Here is a 24,655-nt window from a genome sequence, read left to right as displayed (position 1 = left end):
ATTGGTCGCGGCTTTTACTCGAAATACATACTGGTCACGGCTTTTTATTGAGCTCATAATTAATCCGCGGCTTTATTCGAACATGTACATTTATTGCTAATGTGCAACATGGAAAATAATAAAACTAACTAAACTATGACTAATGCACACACTAAAATGGTCTCAGTGTACAAGCTAAATTCCTAGTGGTCCATTTGAATGGCGTGACATCACTGCTATTGACAGTCAGAGCAAACACAGTGTCAGTTCTAGCCGCATGACTAACAAAGCACGGACAGTGGTAGGTCTTGGGGCCTTTGTTCTCAATAGCCAGTGTGTTGACTTGCTGCTCTGGCTGTGGCGGCTGGGTCTTGGTGGTCAGGAACACGTGTAGCACAGGTAGGGGGGTAGGGGGGTGGCCTTTGGGCGGAGTGTCTTGTAGGTCCAGACTGGCCATCTTCTCGTAACCACACCCCCACAGGTGAACACCATACACAAATAGTTCACCCTCCGGGGGAGGATCACGTATCTGCATGGAGAGACAATCAAAGTGTAACCTCTTTCCCTCACTTGAAATGTTGAGAAAACATATTGTCCACTACTGGGACCATGCACACCATATAGGCTCTGTACACTAGTCTACATGCACTGTTACACTGCAAGTCAATTCAATTAGTGTAGAATTCCAGCTAATAAGGTGAAAAGCTTTACTAATTATAAGCCAAATAATAATTATATGCAAGGGCAATTTAAGATAATTATGTGTTCCGTTGAAGTGTTCTATATACTCACATGATCCTTGTCTCTGCTTGTCAGCTCTGCTCGGAATGTGACCTGCTCCAGAGCACCTCCCTTAACACACACAGACCGCAGTACATTCTAAATAACAACAGTGGGAAATTGTGACACACATATGCACACAACAACACAACATAAAATCATGTCACGGCATTATCCACAGCTATAATCTGGGATATCAATTCATCAATGCATCGAAGCATGTGATGAATAAATGTTGCGTTGTTTGCATAGTTTATTTTTCCTAAGAAAAGCATTATAGGAACTAGTCTTATATTTACTTATCTCACATGATGGTAGTTTATCTTACATCAGAATGTACATACATGCATGCATGGAATCTACATGTATACGTATAGCTATAGCACGCACCTGTTGAATGATGCTCAACAATGCCTGAGGGTTAAAGAAAGCGCCCAGCCAGTACGTGGGTGTCTTAGCCAGGCCTCCAATCAGGAATCGATCCATAAACGCGTATCGTGTGCCCAGATCTTGGACCCACTCCTTGAGGGGCCAATGAGCGGGGGGAGAGGAGGGGCCTACAGCAGTCAACCATGCCGAAGGTACAGAGAGTGTCAACAGGGACAGGGCAGTGTCAACCAGACAAGGGGAACTCGTTGTCAGCCTGTCTCCTCTGGACGAGGGGGACAGGACTTGCTGCAAATCCTGCACGAAAGAAAGTTGAAAGTAAAATCATCAATATATTCATGACTTATTAGTAAAGTTTACATGCATGTACATTAGTTTATTATTATGAGGATGTCCACAGCTATAATTACCTGTAAGCCAGCAAGAATGGTCGTTAGACACTCTGTCATTTGAGTGGCCTCAATCTTCAGGAACAGACCTAATGGTGTGTTTTCACCGTGTTTTTTGAGCCGCTCTGAAAGCACCTCCTGCAATAATTATAACGAAATTAGAGCATTGAACAAGTTCGTATTAAATTTTATGACGACACTAAATTACGCTTTAAAACAATGAACACAGGGACACACCTTCCTCCAAGGCTGGGGAATCCCCTCCAATAACCTCTCCACAGTGTTTTGCAGACACAGCTCTTTCAGTAAAAGAGGACAGAATACAAACTGCCGTAGAGCGGACCTGGATATCAGTGTGAGAGCCATCTCCGCTATCTGAGATGGAACTTGAATGAAAGATGGCAGCTTCTCGATCAGAACTCCGTAGTTGTTCCGACTCTGATACTGAGTACTGGATTGTGTTGTGAGGGTCGCACTGTTCATAGAGGTGCTGGTAATGGAGAGGTTGCGACCGAGTGTCTGGGGAGGACTGAGCAGAGATAGTGGCTTGCTGTGGTTGAGGATAAGCCTCGTGAGTTGTGACAGTGTGGGGAGGAGATATGAACGCCATCCCAGCTGGATCTATATAGTGGAGAAGCAGATAGATAACTATCTATGCAGAGAACTATTGTTTAAAATTGGGCGAAACTCAAGATAAGCCTCCCATTAGGGAAAATGATGTTGTTTGGTTCTTCAAAATTGAATAAAAATGTACGCATGTAGAACAGCTCTTTAAGAACTACGGAATAAAACTTTAATAATACTTGAGTTACAGGCGCTCAAAGTTAACTGCTAAAACACCTCACATCTTACCAGAGGTGTGTAATGGAAGCCACAGAGCTCGGCAGTGAATGCCAGAGGAGGAGTGGCAGTCTCCACCAACTGTAGCAGTACAGACAGCCGAGTGTCTGGCACAAAGAACTGAGAGGAGATATGATAGCGGCCAGCCTCACGTCGTGAGCTACCAGGGTGGATCCAGTGATCAGTCAAGGCAGCAAAGGTTGACATGTCGACTGGGTCAGTGATGACAGAACCATAGAACACCTGTGTATTGCATTTTGGCAGGGTTGAGGGCAATATTTATATCTACAAAACAAGATTTTTCCTCTCTCATGCAATAGTGCACCCATGCACCTACTTAATTTAAGTTATATACCTTTCAAATACGTTTAAATCCAACATTTCGTTGGGGTATTAATTTTTTTGGCCTTGGACAATTATAATCCATGGTATCAAAATTAATTGGTAAATACTTCAAATATGAACATTGATGACACCACTTGAAAGGCCTCTTTTAAGCTTTTAGAACATCATAAATTCGTTGCATGCACGGAATTCAAGTTATGGCTTTGATTAAACGAAGAGGGGGAGCCCATTCAGATGGGTTTAATTGCTGAAAGTTGAAAGTGAAAAATATTTCCTCCATCATACAATATTTACACCCACCCACCTCTAAAATCATGTGTCTTAGACCGCTCCATGAGATGGACTTCACCCCGCTCAGACCAGGGGCTGTGATCTCCGTATATTGGAACTCTTTAGCCAGGAACCTCAGAGTATCCTAAAGAGGGGAGAAGCAGTTCAATTTTTGCATGTGTATGTGGACAGTGCGTCTATACATCTTAATGTTAGGGGTAGGGATACTGCATGGAACACATATACACAGTATTGTATATACATGTACAGATGTATCCATGCATGGAGACTAAAACATTTTTCAATTCATGATTGCGTATAGCATCAACCATACCATTAAGTGTGAGTGGTTCCAGTGGTAGTCTTCAGTCCATGCAAACTGATAGGCCTCTTGTCTGAGTCTCACAGTGGCGTGCAGTAAAGCTACATTGTGCATTAATGGTAACCACTCTTGTCTGGAACTTGACGTGATCAATTCCCCAGCAGTACTGCTCAAACTATGCAGAACAGAAGCTCGTACAGACAGAGGTGACTCTAGTACCACCCTACATACTGATTTCAGTAACGTCATTGGGATAGTGGTCGAATCTTCGTGTGCAGAGAGCCACAGTTTCCAGTCCTGCCTTGAGGGGAGGTTGTGTAATATAGAGGGTAGCTGTACCATTAGTTTGGGGCACGACTGAGCATGGTGTAGGAGCAGCCATTGTCCAGTGGAGCTAGCTTGTTGCATGGCCAATAGGGCAGAATCAAAGTCCCCAATAGAGCCATGGAGGTGGCATACACTCATGGTTACCTGCATGGGAATAGAGAGGGCAATGTAAAGTGCATGTACTGTGTGTATACACGTACTGTACTAGTGTGGACAGTTGTTATTATGCTGACGATAATGGCTGGTGTTGTTACAAGGTAAACATACTTACTCACTTTGAAGTATATATACACACAAACATACTGAAAGTTTACAACAATACATACACACATGACTATATATATACCTTGTGCTTGCGAGCAACTTTCTCCAGCTTATTCACCAGCAGTTGAGGCTCCTCCCTGTACAGTAGCAGAGGGAGGGTATCAGCCCCTAGGCCCTTGGTTAGTCGACTCAGATCAGGCGGGGTGTCAAAGTTGAGCTGTCTTTGTTTGAGACCAGAGCCCAGGACGGTGGCTATGAAGGAAGTGATGAGTTGAGTGGACCTCTCTGGACGCATGGCACACATTAGTAGCAGTTGGTGCATGGGGACCAACCTGTACGGAGAAGAGGGCACGAGTCAATATTACATTGAATAGCTTTATTGCTAGTTATCTACCGTATTACTAGAGAGTATCAAACATAATTATGCGAAATTTGCGAGGGTTGATCAATTCACAATAAAATCGCAAAAGCTAAATTAGTAAATACACACGATCCCAAAACGCAATAGTTAAATTGCAAAGGGTCAATTTTTCTGCTGATTCACAAAGGTTTTTCATTCGTCTAGCGGTATGTATCGTACGTATAGCACAACATTTCGAAGGGCTCAGTGGCGGATCCAGACAGGTTCCGTGGGTTCCATGGAACCCCCCTTTCACACAAGAACACACAGGAGATCAACTTACCAAGCTGCTTGATTGAATGATCGTGATCTGTAGTTACTAGGCTGATTTTATATGTGGGCAGGGCTCTCAAAATGGGCATGCTCATTGCTTAGGAAAAGTGACGACCTTTTCTTATGAACTGTTTTGGAACCTCCCTTTTAAATTCCTGGATCCACCACTGGGGGTTAGTTTTCACTATTTTCGTGGGTTAGCAATCCTCCACAAACGTTATAGGTCCACGAAAAAAATAATGCTATAGCTAACGGAAGACACAACGTTATATTGACCAAATAGCTTCAACGAAATGCTTTATATAGAGGCCATTCCACGAAATTTAAGTGCCTCAAACATTTTGCGCTATATGGTATATGTCTAGACTCGTTGCAACATGTGACTGTGATTATGAAAGTGTGCTGTGTTATGTTTGGTTTGCTTATCTTGGGGCGTGTGGTTCTGATTGAGCATGTATACCTTATATACAATAGTCACTGTTCTATAGTTCTGATTGCTAGTCACAGGTATACTTTTACAAGCTTGAAATGTCACCCCACTGCATGTGCCGAGTATTATAAAGCCAGCAACAGTCACACTTAGTTCATAACTCTTCTCTGCACTAACAGGAATTAAGATGAAGACCATTGTTGGATTTGCTCTACTGCTCTGTGTGGCTACAGCTGTTGGAAAACCAGCAAGGCCACAAGACCTTCCAAAGTGTCTTAAAGAAGCATGGCTTGAATTTAAAGCCAAAGATGAAGCTTGCTCCAACAAGATAGTGGAAATCTTTAAAAATCAACAGGTATAATTGTGTTACATATAGACACCACAGACCCTCATCATACTGTTACCCGCAGGTCAATGACAGCCAGTTTGCATCTATGTGTGCCAGTGCTTGTGCCAAAGAAGCCAATGACTACATGAACGGCAAATGTGGAATGTCCCTTGCAGAAATACGTAAGGCTATACCTACATGAAGCCTATATCACGTCCTTGCCTTCTAGCTATTCTGTGGTTTTCACACTCTACAGTTGTACATGTGTACTAGTATAGTATAGCCTCGACTCCAGGCTGCATGTAGCTATATAGTTATACAGTCATGTATCTCACTGTGACATATTATCTTATTAGTTTGTTCTAAAGACCCAAAAGACCAGCAGCACTGCTTCAAATATAGTACAACTGTCACTACTGGTTATCAAGTTGGCCTAGTTCTGATTGAGACCTGTGCCAACAAAGACTGCAGTGATCCCACATGCAATGCTGCCATCAAAAATGTACGTTAACACACCCCAATATAGGGATCGAGTCTAGCTAATTTTGCCTATAAAAGTAATCTCTACGGGTATCACACATCGTGGTGTACTTAACTCAAAACTTCTGATGATGGGCCTAATTAAGCTTTGCTTTTCTTTCAATATAACACCCACACGCACACACACAGTTAACTTGCTGTGCTAAGGAATATTATGATTTCTATTATGACATCACTGGTCTCCATGTTTGGCCACTACCCGGTAACTGTGCATTTCCGGGAGGGTGTGTCAAAACAGAACGTCTGGACATCACAAAGATTCTCCTACAGAACTAGTAGCTATGTATACATATGCCACATTGTTGACTGCATAGAACTCAGGACATGTGTTAGTCTAATAATTATGTATTATGCAAATTATTGAACACATAAACTATATTATAATCAGGACATGACACACGTTTCAATAATGCATGGGAGTGGTATTTTGACTATAGCTGGTTCATGTTTGGTTTGCTAATGTGCCTGTGGGCATGCATGTGGTCTGTACCAGGAAGAGAGGTGCAAGTTTATTGCTTTCAATGTTAATTTGCGCAGATGTAATGAGATTGCCTGATCACTCTACTAGTATGTAAGTAAGTAGAAAGCTGGCCAGCCTAGTTTTAAGAGTCAGGTAAGTAGACTCTTCATTGTCTGCAGTATAGACTCGGATATTGTGGTTATATAGGGAAGAGGTTACTTGCATGGTCTGAAGGACTTCAAAGCTAAAACAAAACCCTTAAAAAAGACTTTCAATGTCAATCTAATAATTTCAACATGAAATCAAATCAGCTAAGTGTATGTTACAAACTTGAAAAGTACGTCTTCCACTGTCCTGCGCGTGCTTATAAAGCCACCAGCAGACACACGACCTTCCAAAATGTCTTAAAGAAGCATGGTATGAATTTGCAGCAACTTGCTCCAACAAAATATTGGAAATCAAAAGGTATGCATGCACATGTACATAAATTATGTTATAGACACCCGGAGTCGACCCTCACAAATGTAATCCTCCCATGCAAGCAAGGGGCGGCCGGTTAATGACAGCTACATTGAATTGTTGTATAAATTATATGGCAATGCTTGCATCTATAACAGAAACCGACGATTATCTCAAGACAAGTGTCAAGTGTGGAGTGTCGATCCCTTGCAAATGTTTGTAAGTCTACACATTTAGTTATATCATGCAGTCACGTATCTGTCACCAATATATAGAGAGACTAATGATGCATGCATAGGTGCCAACATCCAAAGAACATTTTCCGGGACTAAAAAAATTAGGAGTCACTTGAGGAGATTTATTATTAGCAGTTGCTTTCTGCGCATGCTCAGTATGATCATTCTGGAGAGCCACACCCACAAAACTGCAATGTGCTTTACTGATTAGGCTGCCTAAATTTCGGTTGTAAATTTCCCCAAAAATGTTTGTGAAAACAGAAAAACTTAATCTTATGTTGTCAAGGTAACAAGAGTGTAATAAAATTCATACAGTCTCTTCCGTGTTATATTATTTTTATTACATAGTCGCGTAGCCTCGAGGCATGATTTGGTAAGGGGTCGTCGTGATATATAGCATGAGAATCCTCGTGTCAAGTTTATGCGATCAAACTCAACCTCGGAGCTTCACCCTAGCTTGTACTTGTGCCTGTATAAATTATTTCATACAACACTCGGTCTTATGTTATATCTCAAGACATGTATATACGAGTTTAGAGTTCAGTCTAATTATAACATACAATAATTATCGGACACAAGTTTTAATTAATGCATTGGGAGTACAGTGGCGTAGGAAGCACGGGTGCTCAGGGTGCTGGAGCACCCCCTTATCTCAAGCTACCTTACCTACTTGCTCCACTTGATGAAGTTCAGAACAGCTAGCTAGAAGTCCAGCTAGTATATTAGTCGTATACTAGCATAGTTACGTACACAGTACAAAGGTCAGCTAGATAAACCACATCGTAAATATCTCTTATAAAAAGCAAGCACATTGCCAATCTGCAACAAGCAAGTCTCCTCTCATTTTTGACATCAATGGTAGCCATGAACAGCTACTAAAGAGGGTAGCTAGACTATAGATCAAGTGTAATTGGATCCTAAAATAGACATGCTGTAGTTAAAACGTTCGTTTTCTTCACTGCGAAGATTGAAACGTTCCTCCGAAGTACAATGACACATGCAATGCAATCTTTTTTATGGTATATTCATACCAGATTCTATAGATTTAAAGTGTATAGCAGAAAAATTTTGATACTGATAATTTTATACCAAATTTGCTCAGAATTAATCTCCGGGAATGTAGAGTGCCAAAATTTTCCTGGGGCAAGCCCCCGGACCCCATAAAGCACCCCCTTACAAAAACATCTTCCTACTCCTCTGGAGTAGTGTTTTGTTATAACCTGTGTTCATGTTTGGCTTGCTAATGTGCCTGGGGCATGTGGTCTTAGCAGGAGGAGGAGTCAAGAAGTTAATAATCAATGTTTGGCTTATGAGGTTGCTGAATTGGTTTGTATGCCTTACACAATCAAAAGCAAAGCTAAACCACATTAAAAACACTTTCAAAGTGGGAATTGAAACTGAGTGTATATGTTTACAAACTTGAAAGGTCATCAAAAGTGTATACTGAGCATAATTATATAAAGCCAACAACAGTTTCTTATAACTCATAGCCAAGTATTGCTGACAGGAAGATAAAGACCATTGTTGGAATTACTCTACTGCTCTGTGTGGCTACAGCTATTGGAAAACCAGTAAAACCACTAGACATTCCAAAATGTCTTGAAGGAGGGAGCATGGTATGAATTTGCTGCCAAAAATGAAGCTTGCTCCAACAAAATAATGGAAATGCTACAAAATCGTTATATTGACCAAATAGCTTCAACGAAATGCTTTATATAGAGGCCATTCCACGAAATTTAAGTGCCTCAAACATTTTGCGCTATATGGTATATGTCTAGACTCGTTGCAACATGTGACTGTGATTATGAAAGTGTGCTGTGTTATGTTTGGTTTGCTTATCTTGGGGCGTGTGGTTCTGATTGAGCATGTATTATTAATACCTTATATACAATAGTCACTGTTCTATAGTTCTGATTGCTAGTCACGGGTATACGTTTACAAGCTTGAAATGTCACCCCACTGCATGTGCCGAGTATTATAAAGCCAGCAACAGTCACACTTAGTTCACAACTCTTCTCTGCACTAACAGGAATTAAGATGAAGACCATTGTTGGATTTGCTCTACTGCTCTGTGTGGCTACAGCTGTTGGAAAACCAGCAAGGCCACAAGACCTTCCAAAGTGTCTTAAAGAAGCATGGCTTGAATTTAAAGCCAAAGATGAAGCTTGCTCCAACAAGATAGTGGAAATCTTTAAAAATCAACAGGTATAATTGTGTTACATATAGACACCACAGACCCTCATCATACTGTTACCCGCAGGTCAATGACAGCCAGTTTGCATCTATGTGTGCCAGTGCTTGTGCCAAAGAAGCCAATGACTACATGAACGGCAAATGTGGAATGTCCCTTGCAGAAATACGTAAGGCTATACCTACATGAAGCCTATATCACGTCCTTGCCTTCTAGCTATTCTGTGGTTTGCACACTCTACAGTTGTACATGTGTACTAGTATAGTATAGCCTCGACTCCAGGCTGCATGTAGCTATATAGTTATACAGTCATGTATCTCACTGTGACATATTATCTTATTAGTTTGTTCTAAAGACCCAAAAGACCAGCAGCACTGCTTCAAATATAGTACAACTGTCACTACTGGTTATCAAGTTGGCCTAGTTCTGATTGAGACCTGTGCCAACAAAGACTGCAGTGATCCCACATGCAATGCTGCCATCAAAAATGTACGTTAACACACCCCAATATAGGGATCGAGACTAGCTAATTTTGCCTATAAAAGTAATCTTTACGGGTATCACACATCGTGGTGTACTTAACTCAAAACTTCTGATGATGGGCCTAATTAAGCTTTGCTTTTCTTTCAATATAACACCCACACGCACACACACAGTTAACTTGCTGTGCTAAGGAATATTATGATTTCTATTATGACATCACTGGTCTCCATGTTTGGCCACTACCCGGTAACTGTGCATTTCCGGGAGGGTGTGTCAAAACAGAACGTCTGGACATCACAAAGATTCTCCTACAGAACTAGTAGCTATATGTACCACATTGTTGACTGCATAGAACTCAGGACATGTGTTAGTCTAGTAATTATGTATTATGCAAATTATTGAACACACAAACTATTATCAGGACATGACAAACGTTTCAATAATGCATGGGAGTGGTATTTTGACTATAGCTGGTTCATGGTTGGCTTGCTAATGTGCCTGTGGGCATGTGGTCTGTACCAGGAAGAGAGGTGCAAGTTTATTGCTTTCAATGTTAGGCTATTGTGGTTATATAGGGGAGAGGTTACTTGCATGGTCTGAAGGACTTCAAAACTGTAGATATCAAAAACGAAACCCTTAAAAAAGATTTTCAATGTCAATCTAATAATTTCAACATGAAATCAAATCAGCTAAGTGTATGTTACAAACTTGAAAGGTATGTCTTCCACTGTCCTGCGCATGTGCTTATAAAGCCAGCAGCAGACACAAGACCTTCCAAAATGTCTTAAAGAAGCATGGTATGAATTTGCAGCAGCTTGCTCCAACAAAATATTGGAAATCAAAAGGTATACATGCACATGTACATAAATTATGTTATAGACACCCGGAGTCGACCCTCACAAATGTAATCCTCCCATGCAAGCAAGGGGCGGCCGGTCAATGACAGCTACATTGAATTGTTGTATAAATTATATGGCAATGTTTGCATCTATAACAGAAACCAACGATTATCTCAAGACAAGTGTGGAGTGTGGAGTGTCGATCCCTTGCAAAGGTTTGTAAGTCTACACATTAGTTATATACATCAGTCACGTGTCTGTCACACTACTAAATACCCATGCAAGAAACCAGCACTATACTGCTTTACATATACAACGAAACTGTCAATATACTTTCAATCAATATTATTATGAAGCTGTGCAAGACCCTGAAAGACTGCAGTGATCTAACAATGGTGCATGCTGTGCACACCCCAATATATAGAGAGACTAATGATGCATGCATAGGTGCCAACCTTCAAAGAAAAATTTCCGGGACAAAAAAATTTAGGAGTCACTGCTCAGTTAACTAAAGCACTAAGTGCAAACCCTCGGCTGGTGACATGATAATAAAGAAACCAAAGGAGTGATATAATTATAATGCAGTGCATGTAGCATGTATATAACTAGCACAGCAACTCAAGAGCAATAAAACTAAACTAACAACGTACATGCATGAGACATGCACTGTGGAGACTGGGATCAGAGCAAAGAAGCCTGGAGTCTTAGACTTAGAGAAGTATAGCTCCTGCCAGGCTGGAGTATAGGATCCAGAGTCAGTCAACCAACCTAGTCATCATTCTATTTTGACCCTATTTAATTGTTCCTGGTACGGATCACTTCAGCTGCAACTACGTAGTCAAGGCCATGTGACGTGTAGCTAGCTAGCTGCCAACGTGCAAGTTAGCTTTTGCTCGACAAAGAAGCTTTAACATCAAAATCTACCACTATTTAAACCAATTAAGATATTGTTCTGTGAAGGCTATACATGCTGTAAACGCAGCGCTGTGGTACCCAGGTGAGTAGATATACCTGTGACAAACAAACAAACAAACAAACAGACCAACGGACTACTATACCTGTGGCCACCCACGTGCGCCTCGGGTAATAATGCTTTCAATGTTTGGCTATGAGGTAGCTGAATTGGTTTGTATGCCTTACACAATCAAAAGTAAAGCTAAACCACATTAAAAAAACTTTCAAAGTGGGAATCGAAACTGAGTGTATATGTTTACAAACTTGAAGGTCATCAACAGTATACTGAGCATAATTATATAAAGCCAACAACAGTTTCTTATAACTCATAGCCAAGTATACTGCTGACAGGAAGATGAAGACCATTGTTGGGTTTGCTCTATTGTTCTGTGTGGCTACAGCTGTTGGAAAACCAGCAAGGCCACAAGACCTTCCCAAATGTCTTGAAGGAGCATGGTATGAATTTGCTGCCAAAAATGAAGCTTGCTCCAACAAAATAATGGAAATGTTACAAAATCAAAAGGTACAGGTACTGTACGTTTTATAGACACCCGGAGTCGACCCTCATAAATGTAATCCTCTCATTCAAGGTCAATGACAGCTACATTGGATCTCTGTGTGCCAGTGCTTGTGCAAAAGAAGCCAACGACTACATGAGAGACAAGTGTGGAGTGATGTCCCTTGCAGACGTTTGTAAGTCTATACACCTACTAATATATAGAGGTATCTCACGCTATATGTTGTTTTAGTACAGTTTGTTCTCAAGACCCAATAGACCAGCATTACTGCTTTAGGTACAATAAAACACTCAACACTTCCGGCCAATATTATGATGCTGTGCAAGGACCCTGTGCCACCAAGGACTGCAGTGATCCAACATGCAATGCTGCAGTGAAAAATGTACGTATATAGAGTGAAATGCTCCAATAATTACACAGTTTACTGGTGTAGCTGCCTAAATTTACAATCTAACACACACACACCCACATGCACAGATAAGTTGCTGTGCTAAGGAGCTAAACGAGTTTAGTACAGACTTTGGTGGTCATATGCCCTTCCAATTACCTGGTATCTGTGTGTTACCGGGAAAGTGTGCCAAAATTAAACGTCTGGACATGACAAAGATTCTCCTACAGAACTAGTAGCTACCAGTGAACTACTAGTGACAATATTGACTGCATAGGACATTCGTGTGAACTGTTTAGTTATACACATGTATAATGTATAGTACTCGTATGCTACGAGAGCCTGTATCGGGAAGTCGCGTGAGGGTAGAAGGGTGAAAATAAGCGTGGGCATGCAGTGCTGGAGATGTTGGACTGCCCACGTAGAGATATATATGGCTAATAAAACTTTGACTGCATGGACATGGACTTGGAACTGGAAGTTTGCAAGCACTAGCTAGCTATTATTCTAGCTAAGCTAGCCTATGTGAGTGTCCAGGATTGGGCCACACCCAACTAGGGTTGCTTGGTAAATGACCATATACACATGCAATACAGAAAACAAATCAAGCTATAGAAATCAAACACCATAAACAAACTTTCAATGTTCTGAATATATATAAAATCAGATTGTAGTTTACAATCTTGAAATATCACCCCTCTGCATGTGCTGAGTATATACATATAAAGCCAGCAACACTTCACAACCCCTATCTGCACTAAATAGGAAGATGAAGACCATTGTTGGAATAGCTTTACTGCTCTGTGTGGCTACAGCTGTTGGAAAGCCAGCAAGGCCACAAAACCAAAAATGTATTTACAAAGCAATAATTGAATGTAAAGCCAAAGATGAAACTTGCTACAACAAGATAATGGAAACCTTTACAAATCGACAACAGGTATGTTAGAAATAACCCTCATACTGTGCCCTGCATTTTCAAGGTAAATGACAGCTATAGTTCTCTGTGTGCCAGTGCTTGTGTAAAAGAAGCCAACGACTACAAAAGAAAAGTATGGAGTATCCCTTGGGGACATTAGTAAGTCTATACACGTATATATACAGCTATACAGTATATGCACGTATCTCACACTATGTTGTCTGATACAGTTTGTTCTAAAGACCCAAGAGACCAGCATTACTGCTTTACATACAATAAAACTGTCACAACCTACCAGCAACTTATCCACGTTCTGCATGGACCCTGTGCCAACAAAGACTGCAGTGATCCCACATGCAATGCTGCCTTCAAAAATGTGTGTTCCATTTTGCTAAATTTGAGCACCTGCCTAAATTTCTCTATCATAATATTATAACACATTTAACTCAATGTACCAAAATACCGAGGCTAAATCTATAATAACTCATGACACTGTTAACACCTCACACACATACAGCTAACTTGCTGTGCTAAAGAAAGTAAAGATTTCTATTTAGACATCTATGGTTACTTCCCTATCCCACTACCTGGTAACTGTGTGTTTCCAGTAAAGTGCGCCAAAACTGAACGTCTGGACATCACAAAGATTCTCCTACAGAACTAGTAACTACTCCATTATATTGACTGTACATAATTAACTCAGGACATGACTGTACACTGCTAATTAAATTATTACACACGAAACTATAAAAATTATCAAACATCCGCCGGATAAAATGTACAAGTTGAGTGGTATTTGAAACTTTACTGTGTTCATGTTCGTCTTGTTTATGTGCTAGGGGGCATGTACCACCAGGAAGAGAGGTGGGAGTTAATATTAACTTTATTGCTTTCAATGTCTTATATGTGGTTGGGGCATTACCGTAGCAGCTTGGTCTGAATGACTTCAAAGCTATAGATATCAAAACCTCGAGCCACACTTCGATGGGCTTGCTTTCACCAAAATCATGTGTCATTGTCTGGACATGTATTGAGTCATTGTTAGAAGAGGTACCTTTGGAGAATGAGTTTGATTCACCATTTCTTCTTGAAGGTCATCATTTCCGTTCTTGCAGCAGCAAATTGTTTGTGTATCTCTCTTGGAATGTAGCGTGCTTCTCTCGCTCTGTTAACTTTCTCGTACAGAGTGTAATCTGCAAGAAGTTCGCTCTTGCATCAACTTCCGATTATTGTCAGATTTGATGGTTTACATGCTGTCGTATGCCTTCAAGAAATTAATACCCTAAAAAAAGCTTTCGATGTAATCTGATAATTTAAACATGAAATTGTACGTTTACAAACTTGAAAGGTCATCCACAGTACTGAGCATACAATGTATATAAAGCCAGCAACATGCAGTCACTTATAACTCAGAGCCAAGCATTGCTGAAAAGAAGATGAAGACCATGCTGGACTTGCTCTGCTTTTCTGTGTGGCTACAGCTGTTGGAAAGCCAGCAAAGCCACAATATCAAAAATGTATTAAGAAAATATTGCTTGAATTTAAAGCCATGCATACAAAGATGAAGCTTGCTCCAGCAAGATAATGGACCAACAAGTATGTTAGAACCCTCATACTGTGCTCGACGCTATTTGTTTTTCTGTGCAGTGCTGAGCAGCGGACGTAGGAGACCTGCGCAGACCTCTCTTAGGAGTACAATATTTATATACTCTCAAGGTGAATAAATATAACAGCTACTCTGTGTGCCAGTGCTTGTGCAAAAAGAAGCCAACAACTACCTAAAAAAAGTGTGGAGTGTCCCTTGGAGAGATTAGTAAGTCTATACACCTATATACAGTCATGTATCCCACACTATGTTGTTGTCTCTTGTTCGTTCTAAAGACCCTATGCAGAGACCATTTACATACAATAAAACTATCACAACCTACCAGCAACTAGCTTGACCAAGTTCTGGGTGAAATGTATGTGTTAAAACCATTCTATACTAACTTTGAGCACAACACCAACACCCAACATTTCTGAGCAGCTCTATAGCTCTTTACATGAACACCAAGGCTACAACTAACTCCATATAGCCATCGCTTATCCCAAGGAAAGTGCACGACTCTATTAACTGTTATATCTGTGTGTGTGTGTGTGTGTGTGTGTGTGTGTGTGTGTGTGTGTGTGTGTGTGTGTGTGTGTGTGTGTGTGTGTGTGTGTGTGTGTGTGTGCATGTGTGTGTGTGTGTGTGTGTGTGTGTGTGTGTGTGTGTGTGTGTGTGTGCGTGTGTGTGTGTGTGTGTGTGTGTGTGTGTGTGTGCGTGAGTGCGTAAGTGCGTGCGTGCGTGCGTGTGTGTGTGTGTGTGTGTGTGTGTGTGCGCGTGCGTGCGTGTGTGTGTGTGTGTGTGTGTGTGTGTGTGCGTGAGTGCGTGCATGTGTGTGTGTGTGTGTGTGTGTGTGTGTGTGTGTGTGTGTGTGTGTGTGTGTGTGTGTGTGTGTGTGTGTGTGTGTGTGTGTGTGTGCGGTGTGTGTGGGTGCATGCGTGTGTGTGCATTCTAGCTGTGACTACTCAACGATTGCAATGCGAGTATACAACCAAAAGCTTTTATATAACACCTCACATACACACAGATAACTTGCTGTGCTAAGATTTATACTTAGATTACTATGGTTACTTAGATCTCTATCCAACTACCTGGTAACCGTACGTATCCGATAGAGTGTGCCAAAACTGAACGTGTGGACATCACAAAAATTCTCCTACAGAACTAGTAGCTACCACACTGTATGTATATATATATAGAACTCAGGACATGCGTATAATTATACTGTCTATAATAATGTATTATTGAACCCACAAAACTATAAATAGCTTTAGACTACATTACATCATCTGTAATTGATCTGATTGGCTAAAAACAGTAGATTACATGAAAGCATAATCTACAGGAAGGTAGTTATTCTACAGGAAATGGGCGCATATTCTACAGGAAGTGGACACATATTCTACAGGAAATGGACGTATATTCTACAGGAAGTGACAAATAATTTGCAGGAAGTTCTCAAAAGTTGGAATGAAATTTTTAGTGAAAGTGACAAGAAGATGACAAAAACATTATAAACAACACAGAATGCAATAGTTTTTTCAGTCAATATCCATTCTTTCCATGTCCACTGTTGCTTTGTATTGCTTTTTCCAATTGGGCATGGGCAGGGGGGCCAGGAAGCATCAAAAACACTTTAGTAGTCGCTTGACACTTTCTATTGAGGTTCCATGCCGGTCCAGTCTGCTCTATACCCCCTCCACTCCACCACAGTGCTTCATTCTTCTTCTTGTAGTGTTGCAGAGTCAGTTCTAGCATAGTTCTATGTTCTTTTTACGTGTCTGTTCTTTCCAGTATCTTCAGGAAGCGTTTCACAAGCTTTACTAAGTTTTACTGTAGTTTTTCGTTGTTTTGAAGCCGTCTTCTTGTCTTTTTCTGTCAACTGGTGTCTCTCACAGCTCCAGCTCGTCCAGCTCGCACAAATTCAATTTCTGTTGCTACGCACCAAACCTGGCTTTTTATAACCACGCCTCGCGCATGCGCAATGAAGTCCAAGTTAGATAGACCACACCCACTCGTAGAATATGTGTCTTAGTAACCGCCTTGGTTACGGTTAGATTCCCTCGGCTTTACGCCTCGGGCTAACCGCAACCGCGGAGGTTACATAGACGCATATTCTACTCTTAGGTGTAGTCTATCCTATACATAGGGGACACACATTTTAATAATGCATGGGAGTGATATGTTGTGTTCATGTTTGGCTTGCTGGTGTACCTTGGGGTATGTGGTCTGTACCAGTATGTGGTCTGTACCAGGAAAAGAGATGCAAGTTAAAAGGCTTTATGTTTGGGTATGTGGTTAGGGTTAGAGGTTGCTTGGTCTAGATGACTTTAAAGCTAAACCCTTAAAAAAAGACTTTCAGTGTAATAAACATAAAATCAAAACAGAGTGTACATATGTTTACAAACTTGAAAGGTATGTCTCCCACTGTCCTGTGTGCTTATAAAGCCAGCAGCAGCCACACTTATAACTCATAGCCAAGCATTGCTGACAGGAAGATGAAGACCATTGTTGGATTAGCTCTACTTTTCTGTGTGGCTACAGCTGTTGGAAAACCAGCAAGGCCACAAGACCTTCCAAAGTGTCTTCAAGGAGCATGGTTTGAATTTAAAGCCAAAGATGAAGCTTGCTCCAACAAAATAATGGAAGTTTTCCAAAATCAAAAGGTACAGGTACTGTATGTTTTATAGACACAAATGTAATCCTCCCATTCAAGGTCAATGACAGCTACATTGGATCTCTGTGTGCCAGTGCTTGTGCAAAAGAAGCCAACGACTACATGAAAGACAAGTGTGGAGTGATGTCCCTTGCAGACGTTTGTAAGTCTATACATCTATACTTATAATTATATATACAGGTATCTCACACAATGTTGTTTTGATACAGTTTGCTCTAAAGACCCAATTGACCAGCATTATTGCTTTACACACAATAAAACTGTCAATACTTCCGGCCAATATTATAAAGCTGTGCAAGGACCCTGTGCCAACAAAGACTGCAGTGACCCAACGTGCAATGCTGCAGTGAAGAATGTACGTTAACACAACCACTTATAGGGAGACTAAATTTGAGATGGTCCAATAATTACATAGCATGTGCTTTATTGGTTAGGCTGTCTACATATTCGCGAATTAGTTTTTGCGAAAAAACAACTTGATATCTAACACACACCCACGCACACACAGATAAGTTGCTGTGCTAAGGAGCTAAACGAGTATACTACAGACTTTGGTCATACAACCTTCCAACTACCCGGTATCTGTGTGTTACCGGGAGAGTGTGCCAAAACTGAACATCAGCACATGACAAAGATTCTCCTACAGAACTAGTAGCTACTAGTGACAATATTGACTGCATATAGGACATTCATGTGAACTGTTTAGTAGTTCAGTTATACACACATGTATGCAGTGTATTGTACATGTATATATTACTAAAGACACACATTGAAACATACTGCATGGGTATCACAGCTTAATGGGATCACCATGGTGCATACTTACATATTAGTCCAATTTTTTATATAGTACTGACACACACAATTATTACTTGTCTAGTAATTACTTTATAAACAGTATAAGTGGCTAAGAAAAAAATGAAGGTTGCTATTACTGTTTTCACTCTAGTGCACACACACTCCCACCCACCCGCCACATAATACGTAGATAAGTTGCTGTGCTAAGGAGAGGAAATCTTTTATGCAGAAGTCCAAAGTTCCACCCCTCCCACTACCCGGTAACTGTGTGTTACCGGGAGAGTGTGCAAAAACTGAGCATCTGGACATGACACAGATTCTTTTACAAAACTAGTAGTTACTCCATTATTTGTTATAATAATAATAATATGATTACGTTGTTAAGGGTGTAATAAAAGTCATACAGTCCTTCTGTGTGTGAACTATTTTTATTACATGTATATGATTAATTTGGTAAGGGGTAGCCGTGATATAAAACACATAATTATTGCATAAGAATCTGCGTGTTTTATGTAATATACAGGCAACTCACCCTCGGGGCTTCGCCCTTGTGCTTGTGCCTGTATATTTTATACAACAATCGTCTCATCAAGGGCGTATAAAAGAAGAGAGAGCATGCAACTCACCATCTAGTACACTAGCAGAAGAAATTTTTAGCACTTCATGCAAATTCACACATTCCTCTGCCCACGTTTGAACTCTGCTGTTTTGTTGTTGCATGCCCTTATATGCATGCTATATCTATTATACAGAACTCAGTACATGTGTGTGCAATGTTTAGTTCAGCAAATTATTGAACAGCACATAAATATTATCAAATATCGGACACAAGTTTTAATAGTGGTATATATTTTGAAAATTAATGTACGTGCCTGGGGCATGTGGTCTATACCAGGAGGAGAGGTGGGAGTCAATCAAGTTAAGGCTTTCAATGTTAGCTTATGTATAATTGGTCTGTATATGACTTACAAAATATAAAGCAATAGTAAACCCTTAAATAAACTTTCAATGTTTGGCCAGATAAACATGAAATCAAAACAGAGTGTATTATATTATCACAAACTTGAAAGGTCATTCACAGTATTTTAAAAGCCAACAACAGTATCTTATAACTCATAGCCAAGTATTGCTAACAGGAAGATGAAGACCATTGTTGGATTTGCTCTACTGCATGCTCTGTGTGGCTACAGCTGTTGGAAAGCCAGCAAGGCCACAAGACCTAACATGTATTTACGAAGCAACGCTTAAATTTAAAGCCAAAGATGAAACTTGCTACAACAGGATAATGGAAACCTTTACAAATCAACAACAGGTATGTTAGAAAAACCAAGAAATAATCCTCATATAATCCTCATACTGTGTCCTGCATTTTCAAGGTCAATGACAGCTATTATAGTTCTCTGTGTGCCAGTACTTGTGTAAAAGAAGCCAACGACTATATAAAAGAAAAGTGTGGAGTATCCCTTGGGGAGATTAGTAAGTCAATACACGTATATATACAGCTATACAGTATATATGCAAGTATCTCACACTACGTTGTTTTGATACAGTTTGCTCTAAAGACCCAAGAGACCAGCATTATTGCTTTACATACACTAAAACTGTCACAACCTACCAGCAACTTAACCACGTTCTGCATGGACACTGTGCCAACAAGGACTGCAATGATCCCACATGCAATGCTGCCTTCAAAAATGTATGTTAACACCATCCATATAACTGTTAACTTTGAGCACCCACCCAAGCTCTATTACATAACATGCTTAACTCTCATTGTACTCAAAACACCAAAGCTAAACCTCATAGCCATTGCTTTTCTTGCATGCCCTGTCAATATATACCTCCAACACACACACACAGCTAACTTGCTGCGCTAAAGAAAGTAAAGATTTCTATTTAGACATCTATGGTTACTTCCCTGTCCCACTACCCGGTAACTGTGTGTTTCCGATAGAGTGTGCTAAAACTGAGCGTCTGGACATCACAAAGATTCTCCTACAAAACTAGTATATATAGCTACCACACTGTATGTATAGAACTCAGGTGTAAACTGTTTAGAATAATTATGTATTATGCAAATTATTAAACACATGAAACTATAATTATAGCTGAATAAAATGTACGAGTGGTATTTAAAAAAAATATGCTGTGTTCATGTTTGGCTTGCTCGTGTATAATGTGCCTGGGGGCATGTGGTTTGTACCAGGAGGAGGAGTCAATAATACATCACGTTAAAAGGCTATAGCCTCTACACAGGCTCTCTTTTTTCTGTTCTCTATCACAATCGTTCAATACGATATTAATTGTAGGAATAAACGAAGAAATAGAGGAAAAAGCATGAGGGTAGAAGGGTGAAAATGAGCATGGGCATGCAGTGCTAGATATGTTGGACTGCCCACGTAGAAATCTATGCTAATATAAAAATTGGTTGCCTGCAGCCTGCAAGCTGGACATGCATTGGCCATATGGACTGGATCTACTATAGTCTAGATTGTGTGTTTAGACTCTTATGTCTTTCTAAATCCTATAGATCTGCTAAACCAATAGCTTAATATATAGCAGATAGCTATAGACTAAGCTACCCTGCCACCAGAGCTGCATGGCCACGCTGGTTATACTGCTGATTTGCAAGTAGCTTGGTACCTTGCATGGCTCTGCCTTGGCAGTGTCAGTCTTAATACGTGGTAGAATACCCTACATCACGATTGTGGACTACATATCGTCATAAAAATCCTTGTGGATCACATGATTCTCCAACCAGGCCTTCCTTTTTCTTAACTGTACACCCATTTCTTTTTTGCTGCCTCATTTCGTCTTTTCATTTTTGGATTTATGGTGGAAAAAGGAAAGGCTGCATGGGAACCAGACTTATAATTATAGTCGTTATTAAAAGCTTTCAATGCTGTGTGGTACATCGGATCTGTGTGCCAGTGCTTATGCAAAAGAATCCAACGACTATATATGAAAGACAAGTATGGAGTGTTCCTTGCAGACGTCTGTAAGTCTAATTACCTACTTATATATACAGTCATGTATCATATCACGCTATGTTGTTTTTGTACAGTTTGTTCTCAAGACCCAATAGACCAGCATTACTGCTTTACATACAACAAAACACTCAACACTTCCGGCCAATATTATGAAGCTGTGCAAGGACCCTGTGCCACAAAGGATTGCAGTGATCCAACATGCAATGCTACAGTGAAGAATGTACGTTAACACAACCACTATATATATAGGGAGATTAAATTTGAGATGGTCCAATAATTACACAGCATGTGCTTTATTGGTTAGGCTGCTAAAAATTAATATTCGTGAATTAGTTTAGCGAAAAAACAACTTGATATCTAACACATACCCACACACACACACAGATAGTTGCTGTGCTAAGGAGCTAAACAAGTATAGTACAGACTTCAGTGGTCATACAACCTTCCAACTACCTGGTATCTGTGTGTTACCAGGAGAGTGTGCCAAAACTGAACGTCTGGACATGACAAAGATTCTCCTACAGAACTAGTAGCTACTAGTGACAATATTGACTGTATAGGACATTCATGTAAACTGTTTACTAGTATATAGTTTGTACATACATGTATCCGATGTATACTAAACACAGACATTGAAACATGAAGGTTAACGGGTTATCAACAGATTACACAGGTTAATGGGAATTCCGGATCACCATGGTGCGCACCATACATGCGTGCATACTTACGTATGTATAGCCGGTGATTTCAGGAGGAAAAACATTTGTGGTTGAGCAATATTTAGTCACTTTGTGGGACAAAATTTTCGTGGTTACTGCTTGCACTGAAGGTAAAGGTATGCAAGGTCGCTTCATTCATGGGTAAAATATTTGTGGTCAGAGCTCCAACCACGAAAACCACAAATATTTTGTCCCCCAGAAATTACCCTCTATACAGTATACATGTCCAATTTGTACAAAATTATATAGTACTGACATAATTATTAATAATTACTTTTTGGATCAATAATAAGTATATAGTACTCGCGGTTAAGAAAAAAAATGAAGGTTGCTATTACTGTTTTCACTCTAGTGCACACACATTCCCACCCACCAGCCACACACGTAGATAATTTGCTGTGCTAAGCAAGAGGAAATCTTCTATGCAACAGTCCAAAGTTCTACCCCTATCCCAGTACCCGGTAACTGTACGCTTCAGCCAAAACCAAACATCTGGGCATGACAAACATTCTCCTACAGAACTAGTAGCTACCACATTATTTGTAATATGATTACGTTGTTAAGGTAACAAGGGTGTAATAAAAGTCATACAGTCTCTTCTGTGTTATTTATTACACGGTCGCGTAGCCTTGAGGTATGATTTGGTAAGGGGTCGCCCCGATATAAAACACATAATTATAGAATCCGCGTGTTTTATGTAATATACAGGCAACTCACCCTCGGAGCTTCGCCCTCGTGCTTGTACCTGTATATACAACACTCAGTCTCATGTTATATCTATTATACATATAGAACTCAGGACATGCATGTGTGTACAATGTTTAGTTCAGCCTACAACAATTATGTATTATGCAAATGATTGTAAAATCGAACACAAGTTTTAATAGTGGTATTTTGAAAGTTAATGTGCCTGGGGCATGTGGTCTATAACCAGGAGGAAAGGTGGGAGTCAATCAAGTTAATGCTGTAAATGTTTAGCTTATAAGGTTGCTGAATTGGTTTGTATGCCTTACATAATCAAAAGCACAGCTAGCTATAAACCACATTTTCAATATTGGAATTGAAACAGATGTATATGTTTACAAACTTGAAAGGTCATTAGGAGCACACTGAGCATATAATTATAAGGCCAACAACAGTCTCTTATATAATAGCCAAGTATTTACTGCTGACAGGAAGATGAAGACCATTGTTGGATTAGCTCTATTGCTCTGTGTGGCTACAGCTGTTGGAAAGCCAGCAATTTCTATTTAGACGTCTATGGTTACTTCCCTATCCCACTACCTGGTAACTGTGTGTTTCCAGTAAAGTGCGCCAAAACTGAACGTCTGGACATCAAAAAGATTCTCCTACAGAACTAGTAGCTACTACATTATATTGACTGTACAGAATTAACTCAGGACATGACTGTACACTGCTAATTAAATTATTACACACGAAACTATAAAAATTCAATCAGTGCGTGTGTGTCTGTGTGTGTGTGTGTGTGTGTGTGTGTGTGTGTGTGTGTGTGTGTGTGTGTGTGTGTGTGTGTGTGTGTGTGTGTGTGTGTGCGGTGTGGTGGGTGCATGCGTGTGTGTGCATTCTAGCTGTGACTACTCAACGATTGCAATGCGAGTATACAACCAAAAGCTTTTATATAACACCTCATATACACACAGATAACTTGCTGTGCTAAGATTTATATTTAGATTACTATGGTTACTTAGATCTCTATCCAACTACCTGGTAACCGTACGTATCCGATAGAGTGTGCCAAAACAGAACGTGTGGACATCACAAAGATTCTCCTACAGAACTAGTAGCTACCACACTGTATGTATATATAGAACTCAGGACATGCGTATAATTATACTGTCTAATAATGTATTATTGAACACATAAAACTACAAATAGGGGACACACATTTTAATAATGTATATAATGCATGGGAGTGATATTTTGACTATAGCTGTGTTCATGTTTGGCTTGCTGGTGTGCCTGGGGGTATGTGGTCTGTACCAGGAAGAGAGGTGCAAGTTAAGAGGCTTTATGTTTGGGTGTGTGGTTAGGGTATAGAGGTTGCTTGGTCTAGATGACTTTAAAGCTAAACCCTTAAAAAAGACTTTCAGTGTAATCTAATAATAAAATCAAAACGGAGTGTACATATGTACAAACTTGAAAGGTACGTCTCCCCACTGTCCTGTGTGCTTATAAAGCCAGCAGCAGCCACACTTATAACTCATAGCCAAGCATTGCTGACAGGAAGAGGAAGATGAAGACCATTGTTGGATTTGCTCTATTGATCTGTGTGGCTACAGCTGTTGGAAAGCCAGCAATGCCACAAGACCTTCCAAAATGTCTTCAAGGAGCATGGTATGAATTTGCTGCCAAAAATGAAGCTTGCTCCAACAAAATATTGGAAATATTTCGAAATCGAAAGGTACATGTACTGTATGTTATAGACACACTCAGAGTTGACCCTCACAAATGTAATCCTCCCATGCAAGGTCAATGACAGCTACGTTGAATCTTTTTGTGGCAGTGCTTGTGGAAAAAAAGCCAATGATTATCTCAAAGACAAGTGTG

General features: G+C 40.2%; 6 protein-coding genes across 10 annotated transcripts in view; 5 read left to right on the top strand and 1 right to left on the bottom strand.

The window, feature by feature from the left end:
* Positions 1-41: 41 nt before the first annotated feature.
* The window catches only part of LOC135349474 (uncharacterized), a 72,942-nt gene continuing 48,328 nt past the window's right edge, over positions 42-24,655 (bottom strand). Inside the window, exons 55-63 of the mRNA XM_064547989.1 lie at positions 3,986-4,235; positions 3,325-3,783; positions 3,025-3,135; positions 2,388-2,618; positions 1,773-2,156; positions 1,557-1,673; positions 1,150-1,443; positions 772-858; positions 42-508 (exon numbers count right to left, since the gene is read on the bottom strand). Of these exons, the coding sequence (XP_064404059.1) occupies positions 152-508; positions 772-858; positions 1,150-1,443; positions 1,557-1,673; positions 1,773-2,156; positions 2,388-2,618; positions 3,025-3,135; positions 3,325-3,783; positions 3,986-4,235 (2,290 nt within the window). The 3' untranslated portion in view covers positions 42-151. The remainder of the gene's footprint in view (positions 509-771; positions 859-1,149; positions 1,444-1,556; positions 1,674-1,772; positions 2,157-2,387; positions 2,619-3,024; positions 3,136-3,324; positions 3,784-3,985; positions 4,236-24,655) is intronic.
* On the top strand, positions 5,049-6,271 carry LOC135349500 (uncharacterized). The gene is made up of 4 exons (XM_064548029.1): positions 5,049-5,361; positions 5,417-5,516; positions 5,691-5,836; positions 6,004-6,271. Exons 1-4 carry the CDS (start codon positions 5,194-5,196, stop codon positions 6,148-6,150), a joined length of 561 nt encoding a protein of 186 aa, XP_064404099.1. The 5' UTR covers positions 5,049-5,193; the 3' UTR covers positions 6,151-6,271.
* On the top strand, positions 8,499-10,135 carry LOC135349499 (uncharacterized). 2 transcript variants are annotated; one of them, XM_064548028.1, is made up of 5 exons: positions 8,499-8,645; positions 9,059-9,234; positions 9,290-9,389; positions 9,564-9,709; positions 9,877-10,135. In XM_064548028.1, the coding sequence occupies exons 2-5, from the start codon at positions 9,067-9,069 to the stop codon at positions 10,021-10,023; spliced, it is 561 nt and encodes a 186-aa protein (XP_064404098.1). In that variant the 5' UTR covers positions 8,499-8,645; positions 9,059-9,066; the 3' UTR covers positions 10,024-10,135. The 2 variants fall into 2 exon arrangements, with proteins under 2 accessions (XP_064404098.1, XP_064404097.1); XM_064548027.1 differs by lacking the exon at positions 8,499-8,645 and having other exon boundaries at positions 8,882-9,234.
* Positions 11,393-14,017, top strand: LOC135349497 (uncharacterized). Of its 3 annotated transcripts, XM_064548022.1 has the most exons (5): positions 11,393-11,539; positions 11,829-12,019; positions 12,087-12,189; positions 12,251-12,396; positions 12,492-12,747. In XM_064548022.1, the coding sequence occupies exons 2-5, from the start codon at positions 11,852-11,854 to the stop codon at positions 12,636-12,638; spliced, it is 564 nt and encodes a 187-aa protein (XP_064404092.1). In that variant the 5' UTR covers positions 11,393-11,539; positions 11,829-11,851; the 3' UTR covers positions 12,639-12,747. The 3 variants fall into 3 exon arrangements, with proteins under 3 accessions (XP_064404092.1, XP_064404093.1, XP_064404091.1); XM_064548023.1 differs by lacking the exons at positions 11,393-11,539; positions 12,251-12,396; positions 12,492-12,747 and adding exons at positions 13,549-13,694; positions 13,836-14,017 and having other exon boundaries at positions 11,641-12,019; XM_064548021.1 differs by lacking the exon at positions 11,393-11,539 and having other exon boundaries at positions 11,679-12,019.
* LOC135349498 (uncharacterized) lies at positions 17,088-20,434 on the top strand. Of its 2 annotated transcripts, none has more exons than XM_064548024.1 (4): positions 17,088-17,569; positions 17,620-17,722; positions 19,929-20,074; positions 20,239-20,434. In XM_064548024.1, the coding sequence occupies exons 1-4, from the start codon at positions 17,402-17,404 to the stop codon at positions 20,383-20,385; spliced, it is 564 nt and encodes a 187-aa protein (XP_064404094.1). In that variant the 5' UTR covers positions 17,088-17,401; the 3' UTR covers positions 20,386-20,434. The 2 variants fall into 2 exon arrangements, with proteins under 2 accessions (XP_064404094.1, XP_064404096.1); XM_064548026.1 differs by lacking the exons at positions 19,929-20,074; positions 20,239-20,434 and adding exons at positions 17,790-17,935; positions 18,089-18,349 and having other exon boundaries at positions 17,101-17,569.
* The window catches only part of LOC135349501 (uncharacterized), a 2,428-nt gene continuing 1,990 nt past the window's right edge, over positions 24,218-24,655 (top strand). Inside the window, exons 1-2 of the mRNA XM_064548030.1 lie at positions 24,218-24,509; positions 24,577-24,655. The exon at positions 24,577-24,655 is cut by the window's right edge and continues 21 nt beyond it. Of these exons, the coding sequence (XP_064404100.1) occupies positions 24,342-24,509; positions 24,577-24,655 (247 nt within the window). The 5' untranslated portion in view covers positions 24,218-24,341. The remainder of the gene's footprint in view (positions 24,510-24,576) is intronic.

The sequence above is a fragment of the Halichondria panicea genome, chromosome 16, assembly GCF_963675165.1.
Source record: "Halichondria panicea chromosome 16, odHalPani1.1, whole genome shotgun sequence".
NCBI classification, from domain to species: domain Eukaryota; kingdom Metazoa; phylum Porifera; class Demospongiae; order Suberitida; family Halichondriidae; genus Halichondria; species Halichondria panicea.
The sequence above is the reverse complement of the archived record's forward strand: the minus strand, read 5'-3'. Positions and strand labels throughout refer to the sequence as shown.

Excerpts from the sequence above, each read along its gene's own strand:
- LOC135349500 (XM_064548029.1), top strand. The coding sequence starts at position 5,194 with ATGAAGACCATTGTTGGATTTGCTCTACTGCTCTGTGTGGCTACAGCT. Across the intron at positions 5,362-5,416 it reads AAATCTTTAAAAATCAACAG|GTCAATGACAGCCAGTTTGC; the intron begins GTATAATTGTGT and ends TGTTACCCGCAG. Across the intron at positions 5,517-5,690 it reads AATGTCCCTTGCAGAAATAC|TTTGTTCTAAAGACCCAAAA; the intron begins GTAAGGCTATAC and ends TTATCTTATTAG.
- LOC135349499 (XM_064548028.1), top strand. The coding sequence starts at position 9,067 with ATGAAGACCATTGTTGGATTTGCTCTACTGCTCTGTGTGGCTACAGCT. Across the intron at positions 9,235-9,289 it reads AAATCTTTAAAAATCAACAG|GTCAATGACAGCCAGTTTGC; the intron begins GTATAATTGTGT and ends TGTTACCCGCAG. Across the intron at positions 9,390-9,563 it reads AATGTCCCTTGCAGAAATAC|TTTGTTCTAAAGACCCAAAA; the intron begins GTAAGGCTATAC and ends TTATCTTATTAG.
- LOC135349497 (XM_064548023.1), top strand. The coding sequence starts at position 11,852 with ATGAAGACCATTGTTGGGTTTGCTCTATTGTTCTGTGTGGCTACAGCT. Across the intron at positions 12,020-12,086 it reads AAATGTTACAAAATCAAAAG|GTCAATGACAGCTACATTGG; the intron begins GTACAGGTACTG and ends CTCTCATTCAAG. Across the intron at positions 13,695-13,835 it reads GCAATGCTGCCTTCAAAAAT|CTAACTTGCTGTGCTAAAGA; the intron begins GTGTGTTCCATT and ends ACACACATACAG.
- LOC135349498 (XM_064548024.1), top strand. The coding sequence starts at position 17,402 with ATGAAGACCATTGTTGGATTAGCTCTACTTTTCTGTGTGGCTACAGCT. Across the intron at positions 17,570-17,619 it reads AAGTTTTCCAAAATCAAAAG|GTCAATGACAGCTACATTGG; the intron begins GTACAGGTACTG and ends CTCCCATTCAAG. Across the intron at positions 20,075-20,238 it reads GCAATGCTGCCTTCAAAAAT|CTAACTTGCTGCGCTAAAGA; the intron begins GTATGTTAACAC and ends ACACACACACAG.